The sequence below is a fragment of the Nelusetta ayraudi genome, unplaced genomic scaffold (genome assembly GCF_046127955.1).
Source record: "Nelusetta ayraudi isolate G7.1 ecotype Tasmania unplaced genomic scaffold, CSIRO-AGI_Nayr_v1 ptg000018l, whole genome shotgun sequence".
Classification (NCBI taxonomy): Eukaryota; Metazoa; Chordata; class Actinopteri; order Tetraodontiformes; family Monacanthidae; genus Nelusetta; species Nelusetta ayraudi.
The window spans coordinates 801,048-822,130 of NW_027466068.1; the positions used below are offsets into that span (position 1 = coordinate 801,048).

Genomic DNA, 21,083 nt, shown 5'->3' on the forward strand with positions numbered 1-21,083 from the left:
ACATCAGTAAAAGGAAGTGGAGTCTCACATCCAATCAATTGACGGCATAGTCATCAATCAAAAATGATTTGTTTAACCAAAAGTAACTTATGGGTGCTTAAGCTTACCAAATGTTTAACTTACACCAAATAAATTTCATTGCACAAACATTGCTCTTTAAGGGAAATGTGAAGTATTATCTTTATTCAGGGTCCAAATCAAATTCATTGTTTCAAGCATCTATCAAGTTCAATTTCAATAATCTGGATAAGGGAGTTATTTGCTATTGCAATGTTGAGTTTTTCAATTGTATTCTCACTCTAAGAAACATCTTTTTTCCCAAAATATATTTTTGATTTAAAACCACAAATGATTAGCATTAGTTTCCCATAACTTGGACAGTTTAGTGATTTGACGGTTCTCAAATTCAGGAGTAAACTTCTCCTACACAACTAAATCAAACATCACATTTATTTTTGCAACAACATTTATTTTTAGACAGGTTTTTTTTCTTTTTAATTTGCTGTAGGTTAGGTCAGGAGGGTTAAAAAAATGACGGTTACAAAATCAAAATCCTTACTTCTTTGTCATGAATACGTTTCTTATTTATATATTCGATTTAGTTGAGACCAGCAGCACAAAAGCAATCCGCTCACTGAAATGTGATTAAGTACTCTGGGTATGCCTGATTATCAGTGAAGACGACAAACATGGTGGGATTGGTAGCCCTATCTGTGACGCTGTCGTAGAGGTCTGTGCTGTTTGCTGAGCCTTTGTTTGGAGGCGTAATGAGGCCACTTTTTCCCGGGGTGAAGTCTCCGACCAGGACCCTGGCCAGGTACATGCGCTTGTGCCCGCTGGTGTCAGGTGCAGCGTAGTGGGTGGCTGAGTACTTGGGGTCCACAGCAAAGTAGGTGCCTTTGCCGAACATGGCCGCTGCATGAAGACAGACACAAAAGGACCATGGGGCCACAGTTAGAGTCAACTGAGCATCAACACGTGACATCACAGCTGACCACAGGGTCTTGCTTTACGTTACCGTGAGTTCCTACAAAGCTGCGGTCGAAGCCTGTATTGGCATCAGTGCCGTAGAAGAGTTGCCTTTCGTTGTTCTTGTGGTTGTTCTTCACCTCCAGCTGCTTCTTCATCAGCTGGTAGTTCTGCCACAGCGTTGTGTTTTGGATACGCTCAATCTGCCAGTTAAACAACAGCACTTTTATTCCTGAGTTCTTAAATAGAGTCGGAGACAACCTGCCGCTCTCAGCCTCGGCCGAATCCAACATTCTGTTACCAGTTTAAAAATGACTTGACACTGTGAAACGTGCAACGCCGACGAGCTTCAAGCAGCGACCCACACTGATGATATTTGCCTGCAGTCCGGTCTTGTTGGTTTTGGCCTCCACGTCAATGAACTCGGGCGAACCGACAGGCAGCTTGACCGCCTTGACCAAGTTGCCCTGCATGTTCTCCCACTCTGGAGGCACAGCAGCTGCAGATGTGAAGGAGTGAATGCACATATGAGCCGTTACTGTCTTTCGGTGTACTGTTCAATGAATTCAACTGCTGACAGACAGAAAACAAAACTACATGAAAGAAGGGAGAATGGAACAAACTTTCTATCCTGTTTTGTTAAATTATTCTATTGCACTTTCAATCTTTGAATGTGGTCATGTTCATGATATCTTTGGTGCAGGTAGTTCCTTAACATATATATAGCTATAGATGTGAACATGTAAAGGATTTTGCAGACAGAAAGACTGACCCTTCATGTCTTGTCTCTGCAGCTCCACCACTTTACGGCCGTCAGCTGAATCGGCTTTTTGCTGAAACACGTCTGCATGGTAGGGTTTGTTGCTGATCTTGATTTTCACATGTTGTTCATTGTTAATCAGAGCCTCCTCCAGGAGGAGGTTGGTGTCAAGGTCAAAGGCCACCATGGTCCCGTCATCCTGCTGAAAGTACCACTGCACTTGTTGACTTATCATCTTGGCCTTCAACTTTTTCTCCTCTCCCTTCTGCGCCCTCTGGATCAACAACCCCCTGATGACCAACAAGCCAAAAAAAAAAAAAAAAAACATGTCAGGAAGGTTTTCAGGAAGCTCTAGTCCTTCCCATTCCCTTGCTGTGCCTGTGGTTGGCTTGCTGACCTGAGCTCTGCATCAGCAGTGAAGACATCTCTGGTCAGACCCTCCAGGCGGATGGAGGGCTCCTTGTCCCAACCATCCTTTTCCAGACTGATGCTAACCGTCAACTGCCTCTGCAGAGCACTTATTTTGTCCATGTCCGCCTGTGACAGCTGGCTTATGTAGTGATCCTTGATGGTTTTCACGGCATGCTCAGCCACAATTAACTCGTTAATCCTCTGCTTGGCCTGACTTAAAGCCTGTGGTGGTGACAGAGTGGTGACACAGTTACAGACTGAACAGAAGATGACTGTCTCTCGCCCAGGAGGAGGACGAGGATTTGGGAAATTTTGAAAAACATCTTGTATACATTGAAACACAGAATAAAGGCGTGTTCACCATGTTGTTGTCTGCACAGAGTAGAAACACTGTGGGCTCGAACTCCTTCTGGAGAACCACAGATTCAGCAGCTGGCTGCTCCTCTGCCCGTCCCAGATATTTCCCAGAAAAATCCCTGAATTTGTCTGAAAAGGCATCAGAACACGTTGTGTTACAAAGCACCCTTTAGTCTTCAGTGGAGAAGATGAGGATTGTTGGGAGGTCGAGATTTGAGACATATACCTTTCAGGTAGGTAAGGATAGTCTTTTCCTGCAGTTGCTCGCCCTCCCTTTTCTTCATGCTCCCGTGAAACTCTGTCATCATGGCTGTCTGGAAAATCAGGATCTTTATGCTGCGAACCAACTTTGGTTGTTTTTTCCTCACAAAGTCCACCACGGCGTCCACCATGGCGTCTGCCGCTGCAGAGGGACTGGATCCACCTTGACCTGAGGGCCACAGGAGGGCAGCAGCTCATGTTGATGTCAACATTGATGTTACAGACAGGCATCTGGTTCCTCCCTGCATAATTGTGGATGTCTGCACAGACCTGTTCCCAAAGCTGGGAAGGCGACGGAGCTGAACTTGTTCTCCTCGCAGAGCTTCAGCACTGAGTAAACAACGTCCTTGATCTCTGTGGTGTCACTGGTCCCAGCTACATGGATGATGTTTTTGCTGGGCAGCTGCCCGGCCGACGTCAGGATCATTGGACACTGCTGGTTACCTGCCGTCCTCACTGAGGGGACGAGAACACAGGACCAGTCAGCTGATAAACATGTTGACGCCACATGTTGACGTGCACAGAAGCAGAAGTGATTGTGTGAACTGATTGTCTGGCTAGATTTTGTCCTTTGTTGGGGTTAGTTTGGAAGGTCAAGTGGCAAGACCAGCCTTGTAACCTCTCTGCTGAACTACAGTCATGCACAAAGTACATCATACATTTTTATGGCAGTGATTGCACCTAACTGTATGAAAACAAATCAGTAGAAGAGGGTGGAGCTACGTACAAATCTTGTCACACTCCCACTCAACGGTTGGCCCAGCACTGTCCAGAATGGCTTTGGACACTCCTGAAACAGAGAATGAAACAAATATCAGCAGAAAGAAATTTGCTTGTGTGTATCCTCAAACGGGTAAAGCGCCAGAGTTCCTGTCAGAGTTTGCTGGAGGTTTATGCCTGTTAACAAGCAGGTTTTTCCCATTTTTCAAAATGTTTAAAGGGCATCTATGATGCTTTTCCACTTTTCTGAGCTTTAAAAACTGTTACAATGTTGAACCCTATTGTCAAATGATTTCGATATCGTCAAATAATGACGTTCATGCATTTGGACGTGAGCCCTGCAAATTGTTGGGCATGGTTCTAAACGCTCTGTTCACGGAGATATTTTCAACACTGGGAACGCAATTACGTAATTGTGTGCCGGAGCTCCTTTCATGGCCAAGCTCAGACACACTCTCGGACTGGTTCCACCCTCCCCCGCTCTGCCCCGGAAGTGATGTTGCAATGCGCTGCTCCAAGAAAATGTTTTTCCAGTGTTAGGGAAATTAAAAAATATAAAACAAAAAATACCGAGCGACTACCGAAGCACCAAGGACCACAACCGTCGGAGTGGAACGAACAGAGAAAATGTTGGAGGTTTGTTCAGCCTAATGCAGATGCGATGGAGCACCAGTCTGGTCGGCAACGGGAGTGAGACGGGCTCGACTCGGCCCCCTGGTGGACGACGAGAGAATAGTCAGACACGGCAATATTTGAAAACATATATGAGGACTGTGAGTGTATTGTGACCTCAAGCAACATTAGTTTTAAGACTACTTGCAACGTACAACCGCTGAATCGTGTTGATGAACTGTTAGCCACCACCGCTAAATCTATTACTATTTTCTCTGCTAGGACAGTGTTTTGATGCACGTCAACAGTATGAAACCAAATCATTCTAAGCCCTATTAAAATGTCTGGCAAAAATACAAAACAAAAACACGGACAGTACACAAAGTAAAATATATTTCCGGGGACATGGAAGGCACAAAAGACGTCCAGGGACCTTCGGTCTGCCTTGCGGCCATAACTCAGCCCGCGCTGGGTCCGTACGAAGCTGGATTAGCCGGTAAACAGCTGCTAAAGAGTGACGCCTTCACGACGGTAAGTGTTTAAATTATGCCTGTTTCATAAAGTTTGCCGTTTAGTCTTCACTCCTAACTGAGGAAGTGAGGCTCAGCAGCGACGAAGAGTGTGACCAATCATGGCGGAGTGGACCGGGCGGGGGCGTACACCGGCAAGGCTGGGGGTGGAGTGAAGTGCAACAGAGAGTTTTCACGGGATGCAATAAATCCGAGGAAACGATCCGCGAGATACGCAAATCTAAAAAGCTTTCAGCGCGGAAAATAGTGTGTTGCTGCTCTGGAGGGGCCAGATATCAAATACAAAAGCCCGAAAATTAGTATAATAGGTGACCTTTAAATGCTTCTTTGGGGTTCATGGTGGGGTTGCAGGTTCCATGTAAATTTGACCCACTTTACACTTCCTCTTTACAGTTGCCCTTTTTTGATGACAGGAAATGTATTGAATGATGATTGGATTTGACTTTTTATCCCTCAGATTAAATTGCTCCAGTAGCAAAAACCTTCATTGAACGGCTTTGATGGTCTGCAAGGTTTTTGCACAGTCAACAGACCTGACTTCAGAGTAAAATTATGATTGGAGGAGTTGACGATGGCATCAGAGGCCTCCTTGGTGATGTCGCCTGACGACACTTCGAGTGCAACTGGTCCCATCCGCATGTGATAGACGCCGAGGGAGGGCGACGACACACGGCTGAAAGCCACGGATGGCACTAAAATACACACACACACACACACACACACACACACACACACACAGATGATTAGTCGGATGATTCACCGGAAAGTTTTTTCTGGTCCCTTTTTGGCAAACGATTTATAACAATTTATAGGCACTGGTGCGTCTTACCTGGGGACTGCTGTGATTGGCTGTAAGATTCCACTGCTGGTGGAAGTTCATCTTTGTCTTGGAGGTCTTTCAAAGGACGCCAACCAATGAACTGCCTGGAAAAACTCTGAGCACAATATTGGCCATTTTGTTAAAAGCTGAGGAAAAGTCAGTATTAAAAGCCTGACACACACAATGATGTAATATCTTATAATGATATTATTCGGTATATTTATCATAATGTACTCATTTACCCAGTTGGTAGGCAAACTGGAGAGTCTTTGGGTTTGTTACCCTTATAGAGCAGGAATTATCATGGAAGAGTTCCAAGTTGTTGAACGTTTACAACTATTGAGTCCAGGCCCATGGCTTTGCTCCTAGCTTGTTCCTGGGACATTCTATGACTGTGGAGGTGTCAGAGAGTTCCTCAACCTGAATTGGACTTGGATAAAGTCAGGTCTTTCAAACCGTACCAAAACATACCCGTGGACAAGGACTTACATCAGCGGTCTTGGCATCAGTGGGATGGACCACAATGAGCACCTCTTTCAGGTGACGCAATGCCCTCCTAGAGCTGAACCTGTGTATCTCCTTCAGCAGGGTCATGCACACCAAGTCTCTGGGGAAGTTCAGGTTTCCCGTCCCGATTGCCGGGAAGGACAGTGACTGCATGTGAAGCTTCTCTGCTTCGTCCAGGCAAAATCTGATGATCGACGTCAAATCCTGGAACAAAAGCAGGAAGAAGAATCAGCAGGGGGTCTGAGTAGTTGGAAACATAGCATTTTTATTTTGGAAGGTAAATTTATTCCTGCTTATATATTCAAAAAGAAGCACTTACATTTTCTGCACGACCGGCACCTCTGTCCCAAAAAGGGCAAACAGCATGAAAGACCTTCTGACACGACAGATTGAAGCCATCGGTGATGACAACGTCGCCGAAGCGCGCCACACTTCCACCTGCAGTCATGACAGCAGACTGCAGGCTAGGCCCAGCAGCCTGTAGCAGTGCTTTGGAAACGGCCCCCTGTTTCAGGTTCAAGTTCTCCGCAATGGTGTTGACAATGACGCATGTCTGAGAACCACAGACACAATAGCCAAGATTAAGTAATGCTGGCTTTGGTTCATTTTCAAGTCACTCCCAGCTTCAAAGGGGCAAAGCATGGAGCAACTGAATCAAAATCTCACTACCATAAGAACCTGGAGACACTCACTGTCTGGTCCTCGATGTTGCCCTTCCAGAGAACAATCTTCAAACCTTCGGCGGTGGTCTGCTTGAGGTCTCCTCTGCTGCAAATCAAAATGTTTCAACTTAGCACACGTCCTCGTGTGCTTTAAAATATTAGCCAGCCAGTCAAGTTCTCTAAGCACTTCTTAACCTTTGCTCATTGCACTGCTGGCCACCTTTGTCTTGAATTATTGGCAATGCAATTGAAATTTTGAGAAGGTGAGATGGGATCCTCTGCTACCGACACAGCGCTCTCTGTGACACTGTTTCAGGACGAGTGTCTGTCCAAAGTCACACAGTACTACACTGGGACAGCGAGGTGTGCTTTGTCAGGATTAGGAAAGTGATCCTTCCTGTTACAAGTCAGCAAATTGTAGAAATGAAACTACCATTTTTTTGGCAGTAGAACTACTAAATCTCCGATCACATGGGTTTATATGTCAATTTTAAGGTTGTTGCTAACACTTGTTAAAGAGCCGCGTAGCCTCCAGACCTGCTGCCCATTGGGCGTTGACTTCTGCCTCTTTGGGATTTTGCTGCCGCCGCCCATCTGGCTCCTCCTGCTTCTTCCTCTCCTCTTCTCTCAGCAAAATGACCACCTCTGCCTGAATGACCCTGGCCTTCAGGGAAATGGCTTGGACCTTCACCTTCCTGAAACCTGTAAGCGGGGAAATGGTTAACGTACAGTGTCTTGTCATTCATTGACAGACCCAGCTGTCGTTCCACCGTGATTAAATACGTCAACTTACCCAGAAGCCACGGCCTCTGCTCCTCCTTCTTGCTGCACTGCAGTCAGAATAGGCTTAAGGTCTGAGAAGACTAACTGGACAGCGGTGGTCAGTTCTCTCACTGTGCTGGCATTGTTGTCCACCAAATCTATTTGAGTCAAAGATCCTGGGCCTTCCAAGCTGTCGCAGTACTCTCGCACTGCTTCTGCGATGGTGTCAGCACAGAGGCGCACCGGGAAATCGAATACGCCTGAGCTGATGGCCGGCAGTGCCACGCTGGTGCAGTTGACTTTCGCTGCTTCTGTCAAACTCTGCTTCACAGCCCGCTTCAGAAGGCGCACAGATGTTTTCTTGTCATGGTCAAGGAATCTTGGGCCGACGGCGTGCACAACATATTTGCACGGCAGGTTACAGCCTCCGGTGACGACGGCATCGCCTGGCCTCAGGGGTCCTCGTGCGGTGATGCAGTCATTTGAGATTTTCTGCAGCTCTGTTCCTGCAGCCTTGAGCAGTGCCAGAGCCAACCCACCCTCGTGCTGCAGTGTCTCATTGGCTGCATTGACCACAGCGTCTACGCTCAGACGACAGATATTTGCCTTTCTGACTGACACCAGGACTCCACTGGTTGTCTGGACTTTGTAGTGGCAAACAACGGCTTCTTCCCCACTGTCTTCATCGTCCTCTTCTTCTTCCTGATTCTCCGACATGGGCAGCACCACGCAGTTCAGGTCGATCATTAGCGAAGACAGCATGATGCTCCCTTGGGTGAGAAAGTACTTCTTTGCTCCTGGCTTGTCTATGACATACCTGTCAGTGGCCAGAGTACTTGTCAGATTTTGAAGATGAGATTTGGCATTTTGGACATGAATACGGGCCCCAGAAATAGTCATCTTTGGCCGTTTTGGGTCAAAATCAATTTTAACAAAATTTTCCTCCTTAATGGTTGTAAATTCTTGCACTTTTTTCATCTTAATAAATTGTAAAACAGCGGCAGACTTGAGGCGAAAGGTTTCTTGAACCCGGGAGTAGTTAAAAATAAATTCCTGCAGATTGCGACTGACTTCCTCCACTGGATTCTGAAAGCCAGACACCAAGATGGAGGCCCCTCCCACTGCATGGTTCTGGATTGTTACAGTTTTCTTCTTTGAGGTGTTGTATGTGTCTAGAAGCTGTTGGTTCAGGGTCACCCACTCTGGACGCTGAATAACTTCTTGATCATCTACAACCACAGTCTGCTGGGACAAAGATGTCCTGATCTTGGTCTCTGCATCATTAAGGGCACTTGGAGAACTGGCCAACAGAGATACCCCTGTATTCTCAATGCTCAAGATGGCATTGATACCTTGAGACATAAAGAGATCCTGTGATATTTCTAGCGGATCCCAATTATTCAGGAAATCCAAAAGACCTGCAGACAGATCAATTTGTTTTTTACTCATATTCATCTTCTTCTCCAGAATCCAATCCTTAAGTTTCAAAAACTCTTCAGGAAGTCCTTCTATGGCCAGCTTCTGAGTGTGTCCATTGTAGGAGATACTCATGTCAGGGGAAAAATCTTGCCTGGCTTTTTCCAAGCCTTCCTGCTGCAGCATGTGGTACATGGGAGGGGACAAATCCATGTCCTTCTGAACAGCCTCTGTTTGCCTTTGAATCTGACTCATGATTTTGTTTACAATCTTCTCCAATGGAGCTCTGATTTGTTTAATAAAGTCAGCAGGGCCGGCCACGGTCAAGAGGTCTCCAGTGGCGTCTACAACCAGGGCAGCGTCTTCCTTCACCAGCAGACGGACGTCTTTCTCTGCTGCCTTCCAAGCAGCTGTGTTAACGGTACACTCGAAGGCCACGTAGTGAGACAGAAGCTGACGGAAAGCCTCCTGGGCACTCTTCTTCCACTTATCCACCATGTTGCTATTCACGCCTGGCTGCCGCATAAAGCTTGGGAGAGGTCTGAGTTTGACTTCTGAGCCTTCCAGATCCACACTGCAGAAGTAGGCAGTCATCTGATCATTGATGCCTTTTAAGAGTTTCTTCAAGAGGAGGAATTGCAAGATGGCATGCTGAACCTTCTCAGTGAAGGCCTTTGGTGGCTGACATGTCTGTCGATCCATTCCATACAGGGCACTGCCCAGGGACAGGTAGTATGGATACACCTTGACTGGAGTGGACTTGATGTCATGGTGTTGTTTGGTGCAGATACGTTTCACAACTGCAGTGAACAGGAAGCAAAAAGCCGACACTGATAAGTTGTCTAGATCGTAAAAGAGTAGGTACAGCTGAATATTACTGGACACATCAAGCTTATCTGGAGGGATTCTGTTTTAAGACCACCAAAATCCAATTGGCTCAATTGATTTGTACTATTTAATGGTGCTCAAATGGTGACAATCCTCTGGTTATGGTCCAGTTCCTATCTTTTATTCTGGAAAATTCTGTGTTCACTTGTGCCCAAACAAACTGTCTCACTGTAATTAGAATTAGCCTTTCCTAAGTTTGTCTTTGCATCAATTTAAATGTAATATATTCTGTACAATTCAAGGTAACTCATCACAAGTGCAAGGAAAAATATGAACCTTCAGGGTCAGCGAATGAGACGATGGCAGCCTGTTCCCCAGCAATCATGATGACTTTGTCCGGCTGTGACCAGGTCTTCTCAAAATACATCTCCAACATATCTATGAGAAATAACAGTGTTTGGTCCACAGTAGCATAAACAATAAAGAAGACAAGGCAAGGAGGAGTTTTTCATTTTTCTTCAGTTAAGAACCAACAGGTCTCTGAAGACAAAGGGGAAACAGCGACCTTATAATAGAGCAAATTAAAAAGTTGTGTTTGTTGTGTTTGTTTGCTTGTACCTCCAACTACTGAGGGAGGAAGCTCCTCCACCCGGACGCTCAGCGCCGCCTCCAGCGGCCGAGCAGTCAGTCCCTGAGACTGCAGCCGCTGGCTGGACTGAAACGTCTGCACATCTGCACAACATCAGCATATATTTCAAGAAGCATGTTTTCTCTGTGTGATCTGGAACCACTGAGGTTGTGTGTTGCCTTTCTGACCTGCAGGCACGTTGAAGGTGACCACTGCTGCACTGGCCTCCCAGATGATCTCCAGGCTGTACTTGCTCTCATTCAAACCTGACACATTTTCCACCAACATAGACAGCAGGTCTCTGGACATGTTGCTCTGAATGTTGCCAAAGACTATAGCAGTCCTGGAATCAGCCTCCGACTCTAACAGAGAAATAGAAAAAACTTTCATCAGCTCTTCATCAGTAAATATAAAATACCCAGCCAGCTTTCAAGTACTGTACTTTTTAAAAAATTAAAAATTATTGATTGGTTTGTCATTTGACTATATTCCACGTACTCCACTTACCAGTTTGACCGCCAGTGGAAGCTCCACCCCCCGGAACAGTCTGGGCTTCCTCTGAACCTTTTATTGACAGTGAAAGCAAATAAACGTGAGAAATAAAGTTGGTCCAGATAAAGTGGTGATCACATGACCTCTGGTAATTTTGAAAAACAACATTCAAAAGTCTCAGATTAAAATAATTGTTAAACTTGATTTTCATTTTCATTTAGATTATTTATTTTATATTAATGTATTATTATATTTTTAATTAAATATCAGGCTTCTATTCAAACTGAAACAAAAAACCTTAAATCAACAAAAATAAATTAAATAAACCATCTTTGTCAAAACATGGCTGGGCAGGTAAACAACGCTCTGACACTCAACACTTTAATCTGTAAGGGGCAGTAATGAGCACAAAGTTCAGAGCAAAAAAACAAGGACAACTTATTATTGAAGTTGATGAGGTTGTAAACATATTTTGAGACAGACAGGAACAGTAAAGTTCGACATCACAGCTGTACAGGTACTGGACTGGACGGTGTAGAAGAAGAAGTGGAGTGCTCTCAGAGACAGGCTCCCTCTACTGGAGGGACTGTAAAATTATCAACCTCACATGAAAAGCTTTTAAGAATTCTGTGGGTAGAGGCAACAGTAACCTGAAAACATCTGTTGTTTTACTAAAGGCGATGTGAAATGAGGGTTTGGTTGGATTGAGGACAGAATTAAGGCCCTGACCATTAAAAACCTCAAGACAGAAGAAAGACGATTCACCTGTGCTGCCATCAGGGCTCAGTGAGATCTGTTGGTGGAAGAAGAGAACAGATCAGAGAAAGATAACCAGGACGATTGAAAATTAAAAAATGCATGTGGGCACAAAATGATGATGTCACTACTAAAGCTTTAGCAGATTTCTAACAAGAACAACAACTACAGCTTCTCAGTGATTAAAGCTGACTGGAAATCACAACACAGGATAACAGATACAGAATCTCTAAGTACAAACATACTCAGCCAGAATCACTAAGTCTGTTTCTCTAAACCTGGATGTTTCCTCTTATATTTGATTAATGTGACTTGTGATGTGACGGAAAACAAGTCAACATTATTAATGCACAAACAAATATAACATCCACAGAAATGTTTTTTTTAATTATTATCTTTTGTAACATTCTTCCACGGTAAAATGTGGTCAAAGGACACATTTACAGCAGCATCACTGTAAATGTTTAACACAATGTGCTGAATTATGTCTGACTCATTCGGGTCACCACCTGCACCTGTATTCTTAAACACAACTGTAAGAACTTGTGTGCTGGGCAGACACAGTTATGATCTTGGTTCAGACACAGATCGTGTCTGAGTTCATTAATTCGCAGGACTAAAGTCGTTTCTTTGTGTCAGAACATTGAGAGAAAACAGTTGTGTGGTGTTGTGAGGGTTGAAAACATGTTCCCTCCAAATTCAGATTGAATCGATATGAAAACTGTTACACAGGTAACACAAAAATACTCTATTCCTTGAACCATGCCCTCTTAACAACATGTCTCCAGTTTATTAGCAGGCAACAAGGGGCCAGGAGGCGGAGACGATGTGTGTCATGTTGGTGATTGACAGGCCTGCGGGGCCGAGCGTCCACTGGACTCACCGATGCAGAACTCAGACGGAGCTTCAAAATCTGCTTTTCCACGACAACTTCATGGTCTTTCCTGGCGAGGACTCGCTCTCTGGCTGCAACCACAGAGGAAAACTGGAGTCTTTATCCTGTTCACAAGCAGGGGAGCGGCCCAGGAAGGAAGTCCCTCAGACACACACGCTCTCTTTCAGAATCAAGTCTTTCTACAGTAACGTTGGCCCCAGTTCTGAAAAGAGCCTCTGGGGATCAGCAGCCTAAAGACTATGGAGGTGACCTCCAAACATATGGCAGACCTTAAAACACAAACCTTGACTGGCTGGTGCACTTACTGAGCACTCAAGTCTAAAATCATGTTGCTCCTGTTGCTTTAAAACTGGTGGGTGGAGAATAAAACTGAAAGCAATTTCAAGCCGACAACAATTTTCCTTTGGATTGTCAGTGCATGGAGTCGACCTTGGGCTAAAGTGTTACTGTCTCCAACCAACCGAAGCCTCAGTCGAGATTCTGTCCCACTCCACACTCACATTCTTCACTCCTCAAGAAGCTTTTAAAGTTATAAAACTCAAGACAGGCATTAAACACACTATCTTTAGTATTAAAGAAACACTGTGGTGTGTGCATTCAAAATTAAATACTACTACTACTACTACTACTACTACTACGACTACTACTACTACTACTACTACTACTACTACTACTAATAATAATAATAATAATAATAATAATAATAATAATAATAATAATAATGAGGGCTGGTGGATTCGGCCGTCGTCACTCAACACCCTAATCCACCTGTTGCAGGCATGCAGTGACTCAGCAGGCCGGAAACAACTTTAATATCTGCGCCACTATTTTGTCCACAACCTCTGATTCTAAAGACCCCCCCACACACACACACACACACACACACTCCAACGCCCCCAAGTCCCCCTCATCTTCCTCAATGTGAAAGTGTCCGGAGTCGGTCAGTCGGTCGCGGCTGCTCACCCTCGGCCGAGCTGAAGAACACGGCGGCCCTCGGGGCTGCGCTGTCCGCCTCCACACGACACTCGCCGCCGCCGCCGGACTTCTTCTTGCTGCCGAAGTAGATCTGCAGCTTGTTGGTGACGATCCGGGTATGGGCCGGACTCCAGTCGCCCTCCACGGTGATCGGCGGACACACAGACTCGGCCATCAGGTACAGACACACCGAACACACTGACGAGAGTCGAAGCAAAGCGACGCCTAAACGGTGGAGTTTCTTTCACTTTCACTTCTCGGAAACACCCCTCCATCCTGTTCCTCCCTGACTTACTTTAGGGGGGTTAAACCTGATCCAGGGCCTTTCCTTCATCAACATATTTCAAACGTGTAACTACATCAACTTGTAAATAAGCAAGACTTTGCTGGACCAAAATCAGTCTCACTCCTGCAACGCGTTAGAACCTGTTTTAGTTCAACTTTTGTGGCTCCAGCAGGATGTGTTAGGATGGTGGCTCGGGTAGAGAAGTCAATCGTTTTTTAGTTCACTATGTTTATAAGGTGCTGTCCGGATTAGTGGTCGTTTCTTGTTGCTCTTCACCCACAGCAGAATTTATTGCTGCTGGTTTTACTGCAGCATATCAAGTTGCGATCATAAAAGACGCAATAGACCCGAAACAACAGTGGCACCTGCTGGAGATACTTTGATATAAGTCCCCCAAAAATGATCTATAATTGATTCAACACAAACGTCTTCAAACACTCAGAAACAAATTGTATCTGGTTTGTTGGAGGTACTGAGATATTTTTACTTGTTTTCTTTTTCTTTTTTTTTAAACTTCAGATTTTCACGATCCGGACCTGGAGGTTTAACATCACTTCAGACTTCACTGGCAGGAATGTTTATGTCCAAGCAAGCTCACTAAGACTGGAAGAAATATCCAAGATAAATCTGCCGTTGGTAGAGTTTCTTTCCTGTGCGCTAGCGAGAGAAGCGGATATAGCAGTTCGGTCTTAGTTCCTCAGCAATAATCAGTTGAAGTAGTTTGGATTAATCCAGTTGGTTCCAAGAATAGCGAGTCACACGCATCATCACCATCATTATCATCATCATCATCATTTCCCTCTTATCTGTATCCTTTCCTCTTGATCAACTGGACTACAAAAAAAATCCAAGAAACTCATCTCCCCTTCTCAGTGTTTTCTTGCCGATACCCCATCCTGTATCGTGTCGGTACCTTAAAGAAACAGCGCAAACCTGACACCTCCCCAATAATTAGCTTGTGTTCATTTGTTTGTCTGAACTTTTAGTTCTACAGTGTTCAGGAAACATCAGTAAAAGGAACTGGAGTCAATGGATGGCATAGTCATCTATCAAAAATGATTTGTTTAACCAAGAGTAACTTACAGGTGCTTAAGCTCACCAAATGTTTAACTTATATCAAATGAATTTCATTGCACAAACACTGTTCTTTAAAGTAAATGTGAACTATTACCTTATTCAGGGTCCAAATCAAATTCATTGTTTCAAGCATCTATCAAATTCAACTTCAATAATCTGAATTAGGGAGTCATTTGCTTTACTTTCATGGGTTTCCTCATTACTGTCCTTTCTCAAGAGTGCAGATAAAGATAAAAAATATCATTGTATTATTTTTCTTAGCACTGACACTGAATCGCTCCAGCAGCTCGTTGGGAAGAAATTCAGTGCAGCAGCTTTAGAAGAAGTACATTGGACATTTCTGAGCAAAAACATATTTTTTTTCCAAAACATATTTTAAAAAAACAACAACAAAAAAACCCCCACAAATGATTAGCAGTAGATTCCCATAACTTGTTTTGTGTTGTATAACCAGTTTAGTGATTTGACGGTTTTCATATTCTGGAGTAAACTTCTCCTACACAACTAAATCAAAATCCCATTTATTTTCGCAACGAGATTTTGTTTTAGACAGAATATTTTTTTCTCTTCAATTTGCGGAAGGTTAAGTCAGGAGGGTTAAAAAAAAAATTACAAAAAGTTACAAAATTTAGTGACAAAATCAAAATTCTCACTTGACTGTCATCAGTACATTTCTTATTTCGAGATTTGATTTTGTTGAGACCAGCAGCACAAAAGCAATCCGCTCACTAAAATGTGATTAAGTACTCTAGGTATGCCTGATTATCAGTGAAGACGACAAACATGGTGGGATTGATAGCCCAATCTGTGACGCTGTCATACAGGTCTGTGCTGTTTGCTGAGCCTTTGTTGGGAGGCACAATGAGGCCACTTTTTCCCGGGGTGAAGTCTCCGACCAGGACCCTGGCCACGCTTGTGCCCGCTGGTGTCAGGTGCGGCGTAGTTGGTGGCAGAGTACTTGGGGTCCACCGCAAAGTAGGTGCCTGTGCCGAACATGGCCGCTGCATGAAGACAGACACAAAAGGACCATGGGGCCACAGTTAAGAGTCAACTGAGCATCAACACGTGACATCACAGCTGACCACAGGGTCTTGCTTTACGTTACCGTGAGTTCCTGCAAAGCCGCGGTCGAAGCCTCGGTTGTTTATCCAGTCGACCGATTTGGCAGCAGTGCCGTGGAAGAGTTGCCTTTCGTTGTTCTTGTGGTTGTTCTTCCCCTCCAGCTGCTTCTTCATCAGCTGGTAGTTCTGCCACAGCGTTGTGTTTTGGATACGCTCAATCTGCCAGTCAGACAACAGCACTTTTATTCCGGCTTTATGCTGAAACACGTTTGCCTGGTATGGCTTGTTGCTGATCTTGATTTTCACATATTGTTGTTTGTTAATCAGAGCCTCCTCCAGGAGGAGGTTGGTGTCAAGGTCAAAGGCCACAACGGTTCCGTCATCCTGCTGAAAGTACCACTGTACTTGCTGACTTATCATCTTGGCCTTGAACTTTTTCTCCTCTCCCTTCTGCGCCCTCTGGATCAACAACCCCCTGATGACCAACAAGCCAACAAAAAAAAAAAAAGACATGTCAGGAAGGTTTCCAGGAAGCTCTAGTCCTTCCCATTCCCTTGCTGTGCCTGTGGCTGTCTGACCTGAGCTCTGCATCAGCAGTGAAGACGTCTCTGGTCAGACCCTCCAGGCGGATGGAGGGCTCCTGGTCCCAACCACCCTTTTTCAGACTGGTGCTAACCGTCAACTGCCTCTGCAGAGCACTTATTTCGTCCATGTCCGCCTGTGACAGCTGGTTTATGTAGTGATCCTTGATGGTTTTCACGGCATGCTCAGCCACAATTAACTCGTTAATCCTCTGCTTGGCCTGACTTAAAGCCTGTGGTGGTGACAGAGTGGTGACACAGTTACAGACTGAACAGAAGATGACTGTCTCTCGCCCAGGAGGAGGACGAGGATTTGGGAAATTTTGAAAAACATCTTGTATACATTGAAACACAGAATAAAGGCGTGTTCACCATGTCGTTGTCTGCACAGAGTAGAAACACTGTGGGCTCGAACTCCTCCTTCTGGAGAACCACAGATTCAGCAGCTGGCTGCTCCTCCCCCCGTCCCAGAATTGGCCCAGAGAATTCCAAAACTATGTCTGAAAAGGCATCAGAACATGTTGTGTTACAAAGCATCCTTTAGTCTTCAGTGGAGAAGATGAGGATTGTTGGGAGGTCAAGATTTGAGACATATACCTTTCAGGTAGGTAAGGAGGCCCTTTTCCTGCACTTGCTCGCCCTCCCTTTTCATCATGCTCCCGTGAAACTCTGTCATCATGGCTGTCTGGAAAATCAGGATCTTTATGCTGCGAACCAACTTTGGTTGTTTTTTCCTCACAAAGTCCACCACGGCGTCCACCATGGCTGTCACTGCAGAGGGACTGGATCCACCTTGACCTGAGGGCCGGAGGAGGGCAGCAGCTCATGTTGATGTCAACATTGATGTTACAGACAGGCATCTGGTTCCTCCCTGCATAATTGTGGATGTCTGCACAGACCTGTTCCCAAAGCTGGGAAGGCGACGGAGCTGAACTTGTTCTCCTTGCAGAGCTTCAGCACTGGGTAAACAACTTCCCTGATCTTTGCGGCGTCATTGGTCCCAACAACTACGTGGATGATGTGTTTGCTGGGCAGCTGCCCGGCCGACGTCAAGATCATTGGACACTGCTGGTTACCTGCCGTCCTCACTGAGGGGGCGAGAACACAGGACCAGTCAGCTGATAAACATGTTGACGCCGCATGTTGACGTGCACAGAAGCAGAAGTGATTGTGTGAACGGATTGTCTGGCTAGATTTTGTCCTTTGTTGGGGTTAGCTTGGTAGGTCAAGTGGCAAGACCAGCCTTATAACCTCTCTGCTGAACTACAGTCATGCACACTGTACATCATACATCTTTATGGCAGTGATTGCACCTAACTGTATGAAAACAAATCAGTAGAGGTGGGTGGAGCTACGTACAAATCTCGTCACGCTCCCACTCAACGGTTGGCCCAGCACTGTCCAGAATGGCTTTGGACACTCCTGAAACAGAGAATGAAACAAATGTCAGCAGAAAAAAAGTTGCTTGTATTGAAAGATGATTGGATTTGAGTTTTTATCCCTCAGATTAAATTGCTCCAGTAGCAAAAACCTTCTACTGGAATCAAGGACACAGGATATTCAAACATTGAACGGCTTTGATGGTCTGCAAGGTTTTTGCACAGTCAACAGACCTGACTTCAGAGTAAAATCCTGATTGGAGGAGTTGACAAAGGCACATCAGAGGCCTCCTTGGTGTTGTCGCCTGACGACGCTTCGAGTGCAACTGGTCCCACCTGCATGTGATAGACGCCGAGGGAGGGCGACGACACACGGCTGAAGAACGACAATGGCACTGAAACACACACACACACACACACACACACACACACACACACACACAGATTAGTCAGATGATTCACTGGAATGTTTTTTCTGGTTCCTCTTTGGCAAGCAATTTATAACAATTTATAGACACTGGTGCGTCTTACCTGGGGACTGCTGTGATTGGCTGTAAGATTCCATCACTGCTGGTGGAAGTTCATCTTTGTCTTGGAGGTCTTTCAAAGGACGCCATGCAATGAACTGCCTGGAAAAACTCTGAGCACAATATTGGCCATTTTGTTAAAAGCTGAGGACAAGTCAGCATTAAAAGCCTGACACACACAATGATGTAATATCTTATAATGATATTATTAGGTATATCTATCATAATGTACTCCTTTACCCAGTTGGTAGGCAAACTGGAGAGTCTTTGGGTTTGTTACCCTTATAGAGTGGGAATTATCATGGAAGAGTTCCAAGTTGTTGAAAGTTTAAAACTATTGACACATAATTGTAAGAGTCCTGTTACGAGGTGACCCGAGTTGCGACCCAGAAGGACACAGGAGGCTTGAAAGATAATTTAAAGAGTTTACTTACAAAGGAGCAAGGCAACAACTACAGTAGTAATTGAAGACTGGAATCAAGGAGTCACGAGGAAATACGTACATGGGGCGGAAGCTCTGGCAAAGAGATGAAGTGTTTGAGTCCTTAAGTAGCCTGAGGAAGATTCTGAGATAAAGACTACAGAAAAGACTAAAGTGGACAACAACTAAGTAAAGTCTTTGAGACATTCTCCGGTTGCGTTCCTCCTGTGTTTGTTGGGTCCGGCCCAACTGCCTTGGCTCCTCTGCAACTGCAAGAAGAGCACCGGAAATGGGGACAGGAGGCGTTTGGCCTGTGTGTTGGAACTTGTTCCGTGGAGGGGATGTGGCGACAACCCGGCCGTCTCCGTCTCTCCTGTAGGCGATTGTCTATTCTGATGGAGAGACTGATCAGAGATTCCAACGAATCAGGTTCATCGCGGGTTGACAACTGATCTTTCATCTCCTCCGAAAGCCCCTTCAGGAACGCCGACTTCAAAAGTCTATGGAGAACTGGGCGACTGGCATGGAACCCTGCTTTAATGTCTATAGTCTGTGAGCAGCAGCTTGGTCTTGGAAGGGCTGGTCGAAAACCCTCCGCATCTCGGCAGAAAAGGACTCAAAAGAATCAAGGCAGGCGAAGTTCTGACAAAGAGATAAAGTGTTTGAGTCCTGAAGTAGCCTGAGGAAGATTCTGAGATAAAGACTAAAGTAAGACAACAGGGAACTCCCCTAAAGACTAAAGTGGACAACAGGGAACTCCCCAGATCAAAGACCAACCGAGAACCCTGACAAGTCCAGGCCCATGGCTTTGCTCCTAGCTTGTTCCTGGGACATTCTATGACTGTGGACATGTCAGAGAGTTCCTCAACCTGAATTGGCCCTGGATAAAGTCAGGTCTTTCACACCGTACCAAAACATACCCGTGGACAAGGACTTACATCAGCAGTCTTGACATCAGTGGGATGGACCACAATGAGCACCTCTTTCAGGTGACGCGGTGCCCTCTTAGAGCTGTAGTCTTAGTTTAGTCTGTAGGGGGCAGTAATGAGCGCAAAGTTCAGAGCAAAAAAACAAAAACAAGCACAACTTATTATTGTAGTTGATGAGGTTGTAAACATGTTTTGAGGCAGACAGGAACAGTAAAGTTCGGCATGACAGCTGTACAGGGACGGGACAGTCTAGAAGAAGAAGTGGAGCGCTCACAGAGACAGGCTCCCTCTACTGGAGGGACTGTAAAATCATCAACCTGACACTTGTTGCAGGCATGCAGTGACTCAGCTGGCCGGAAACAACTTTAATATCTGCGCCATCGACTTGTTTCAAACATTTTCTCCACAACTTCTGATTCTAAAGACCCCCCAGCCTCACCAACGCCCCCAAGTCCCCCTCATCTTGACTTGGGGGTTGCCGGAGTCAGACTGACTCCTTTCTCCCAAGAAAGTCTTCTCCAGTGTCGTCCTCTGGCTGTCCATTATTCTCCCTTCAGTTCCTGGTTGTTACTGTCATTGTTTGTGAATGAGGAAGCAAGTCCTTATTTGGCCGTGAGCCAAATGGTCCATCCTTCCTTCCGGTGTGACCTGTTGAAACCATTTGGGTCAAGACAAGCCTAAGGTCACAAGTTCCCCTCCCTGAGACTGGATGGGTCGCAAACTTTATGAGGGTCGCAAAGGCAGTTCCTTCAGCTGACCACTCTCTGGTCACTCCAGGTCACTGTTCATGAGACTCAATGAGTTACAGTCTTTGCTCACAAGGTTCTGAAGACCCCCAGGGCACTGGTCATGATCAGCAAATATACACCAAAGCACTACATATAGTAACATTCACTACATTTATACATTCAACTCAATATAATAATTCCAACATATAAATGTAGTGTTACCAATATAATAGCACAATATGCAATCATGCAAGTTGTTAAATGTCTGATTCCAACAGCGCCCAGATTGGAAACAGAACCGACCCCCCCCCCCCCCCCATCCTGTTCCTGCCTGACTTACTTTAGGGGGGTTAAACCTGATCCAGGGCCTTTCCTTCATCAACATATCTCAAACGCAACTTGTAAATAAGCAAGAATTTGCTGGACCAAAATCAGTCTCACTCGTGCAATGCGTTAGAACCTGTTTTAGTTCAACTTTTGTGGCTCCAGCAGGATGTGTTAGGATGGTGGGTCGGGTAGAGAAGTGAATTGTTTTTTAGTTCACTATTGTTGACAAGGTGCTGTCCGGATTAGTGGTCGTTTCTTATTGCTCGTCACCCATAGGCAGAATTTATTGCTGCTGGTTTTACTGCAGCTTATCAAGTTGCGATAATAAAAGACGCAATAGACCCGGAACAACAGTGGCACCTGCTGGTGATACTTTGATACAATGACTCCTTTAAGAAAAAAGATC

At 45.2% G+C, this 21,083-nt stretch overlaps 2 protein-coding genes and 1 pseudogene across 2 annotated transcripts; all 3 read right to left on the reverse strand.

The window, feature by feature from the left end:
- Window positions 1-227: 227 nt before the first annotated feature.
- On the reverse strand, window positions 228-13,615 carry LOC142887743 (protein mono-ADP-ribosyltransferase PARP14-like). Its single transcript, XM_076025591.1, has 23 exons — window positions 13,350-13,615; window positions 12,375-12,457; window positions 11,501-11,528; window positions 10,751-10,807; window positions 10,432-10,605; window positions 10,234-10,347; window positions 9,952-10,053; window positions 7,403-9,587; window positions 7,147-7,311; window positions 6,640-6,715; window positions 6,267-6,500; window positions 5,930-6,151; window positions 5,450-5,555; window positions 5,154-5,312; window positions 3,486-3,548; window positions 3,029-3,214; window positions 2,724-2,927; window positions 2,502-2,626; window positions 2,127-2,362; window positions 1,742-2,019; window positions 1,335-1,468; window positions 1,019-1,172; window positions 228-915 (listed from the first exon to the last, which is right to left on the reverse strand). The coding sequence occupies exons 1-23, from the start codon at window positions 13,534-13,536 to the stop codon at window positions 632-634; spliced, it is 5,556 nt and encodes a 1,851-aa protein (XP_075881706.1). The 5' UTR covers window positions 13,537-13,615; the 3' UTR covers window positions 228-631.
- A 1,746-nt stretch (window positions 13,616-15,361) lies between these two features.
- On the reverse strand, window positions 15,362-16,244 carry LOC142887765 (protein mono-ADP-ribosyltransferase PARP15-like). Its single transcript, XM_076025616.1, is given in 3 exon segments — window positions 15,362-15,633; window positions 15,635-15,725; window positions 15,830-16,244. Coding segments are annotated over 3 exon segments (648 nt in total). The 5' UTR covers window positions 16,206-16,244; the 3' UTR covers window positions 15,362-15,452.
- A 953-nt stretch (window positions 16,245-17,197) lies between these two features.
- On the reverse strand, window positions 17,198-19,726 carry LOC142887760 (protein mono-ADP-ribosyltransferase PARP15-like; annotated as a pseudogene).
- Between the last annotated feature and the right edge of the window lie 1,357 nt (window positions 19,727-21,083).

Bases quoted from the DNA above. Each gene is read 5' to 3' on its own strand.
- LOC142887743 (XM_076025591.1), bottom strand. From the start codon at position 13,536: ATGGCCGAGTCTGTGTGTCCGCCGATCACCGTGGAGGGCGACTGGAGT. The intron at 9,588-9,951 runs GTTCATATTTTT...TGTTCACTGCAG, and splicing joins CTCATTCGCTGACCCTGAAG to TTGTGAAACGTATCTGCACC. The intron at 2,363-2,501 runs GTGAACACGCCT...TCACCACCACAG, and splicing joins TCTGTGCAGACAACAACATG to GCTTTAAGTCAGGCCAAGCA.